Below are 1,951 nucleotides of genomic sequence, written 5' to 3'. Positions count from 1 at the left end.
TGGCACTGCCTGTGGTCCTCCCTGGCTCCCCCTGGCACTGCCTGTGGCCCTCCCTCCCTCCCCCCTGGCACTGCCTGTGGCCCTTCCTCCCTCCCCCCTGGCACTGCCTGTGGCCCTTCCTCGCTCCCCCTGGCACTGTCTGTGGCCCTCCCTGGCTCCTCACTCCCTTTGGAGGAAGGGCCTGGTTTCCTCCAAGAGTCTTCTAACCTCTGTATTTCCCCCTGGGATCCATTCTGTTTCCCCCAGATTCAGACAAGTGTGTCCAGCCCACGGAAGAAGGGGGGGAAGAGAGAGTAGAGCAAACTCTGTGTGCTCCTCATTCGGTTCCGCTGTCTGATTCCACTGTAAGAATAACGTACCTTCCAGCCACCTGCCACTTACCATACAGACCTCCACCCCACTGGCGATAGCAATGCCTTTGCAAAATTCCCAGTTAACTTAGCTCATCCTTCTAGCACCAGCGGGAAGTCACTGGACTTGTGTTAAGTAAGACTTTAAAGAACATGAATCTGAGGGCTGACAGTGTAGCTCAGTAAACAGAGTGCTTGCTGCGCATGCGTGAAACCTACAATAAAGGCAGATTAAAATAGACAAACCCAGTAAATAGTGTATGCTCGCCTTGAGCTTTTAAAGCTCCAGCCTCCAGCTCCCTTGAGCTGAGATTACAGGCTTGAGATACTTGGTTTATGCAGTGCTGAGGGATTGAACCCAAGGTTTCACGTATGCAGAGCAGGCACCCTGTCAACTGAGCCACACCGCCAGCCTGAATAATCATGTTCTTTAAGGTCTTCTTTAACGTAAGTCCAGTGACTTCCCAAACGCTCCCAGAAGGGTGAGCTAAATGAACTGGCAGCTTTGCAAACCCATTACTACTGGACAAACAGGAACCCCAGGTACATGAGGCCCAGAATTCTGTTTTCTGCCTTCCCTTTGTTTCTTTCCCAATCTCCCTTTGTTTTGCCCACTCACCAGTCTCCTGAAGGACTGTAGGACCCAGAAGGAGGGGCAAGGACAGCAGGACAGGTACCATCGCTACTAGTGCCTGGGTGGACAGTCTCCACTGGAAACCCAGCTCTTTCCCTGAGGCCTGGCATCCTGCCTGGGGGAGGTGATTCCACAGCCAATGAGAGAGCTTAAAGGAATTCCTACCCAGACAGGAAGGGAAATAAGCCACTGGGCACAGGTGTGGTCACAGGGCTTACATGCAGGAGCCGCCAGCTGGAGAAAGCCAGTCTAGGACGGAGAGCCAGCGTGTCCCTCTGGAAGGACTCAGTGGCTGGAGGCCTGTACAGGAAGCGGTAGATGTTCTCATAACTGACATCCCTACCCGTCGTCAGCAGGGGGAACTGGTGTTGTAAGAGCACATTGTAAGAAGGAGAAAAGTTCTCAACATGTCCAAGGCATGGGCCTGGTAGACCACATCTGTGAAATCAGGGAGGAACCTGATTCCAGCTCCCCTTGCTTTTAGAAGAGTTCATTGATTGATCGAGACAGATCTCACGTATCCCAGGCTGGCCTTCCTGTGTGGCTGATAATGGTCCCAACACTGCTCCTTCCCAAGCCCTGGGATTACAGGCGTGTGGCACCACGCTTGGTCTAAGAGGACTGGCGATGGAACTTGGGCCTGCGTGTGAGGCAAGCACTCTGCCAGCTAAGCTATACCGCAGCCTCTCAGTTGACTGTAGAGGTCACGTGGTTGAACAGTGAAGTCTCCCACTGGCTTTGCTGTGAATGCTAGAAAGCCCTCGAAGGTGGTGGCTACGGCTGTGAAGGACCACCCCGACGAATAGCAGGGAGACGGCAATGACCTACTTTACCCCAGATGGCAGGAGGGCTGTGGGGCAGGGAAAAGGACAGGAGGGAGGCAGTCTCTGGTGGCTTCAATCACCCACAGCACAGCCAGCAGGAAACTAACTAACACATTGCTGCCATGTGAGCTCCCAAGCCGGCG

The 1,951-nt window shown here is 53.9% G+C and overlaps 1 protein-coding gene across 1 annotated transcript in view; it reads right to left on the bottom strand.

Moving 5' to 3' along the window:
• Azgp1 (alpha-2-glycoprotein 1, zinc-binding) overlaps positions 1–1,082 on the bottom strand; it is a 4,629-nt gene extending 3,547 nt beyond the window's left edge. Inside the window, exon 1 of the mRNA XM_055598483.1 lies at positions 970–1,082. Coding sequence (XP_055454458.1) covers positions 970–1,030 — 61 coding nt within the window. The 5' untranslated portion in view covers positions 1,031–1,082. The remainder of the gene's footprint in view (positions 1–969) is intronic.
• Positions 1,083–1,951: the final 869 nt, after the last annotated feature.

The sequence above is a fragment of the Psammomys obesus genome, unplaced genomic scaffold (assembly GCF_907164565.1).
Source record: "Psammomys obesus unplaced genomic scaffold, mPsaObe1.curated_primary_1811, whole genome shotgun sequence".
NCBI lineage: Eukaryota > Metazoa > Chordata > Mammalia > Rodentia > Muridae > Psammomys > Psammomys obesus.
Note: the sequence above shows the minus strand (reverse complement) of the source record. Positions and strands in the feature narration are given on the sequence as shown.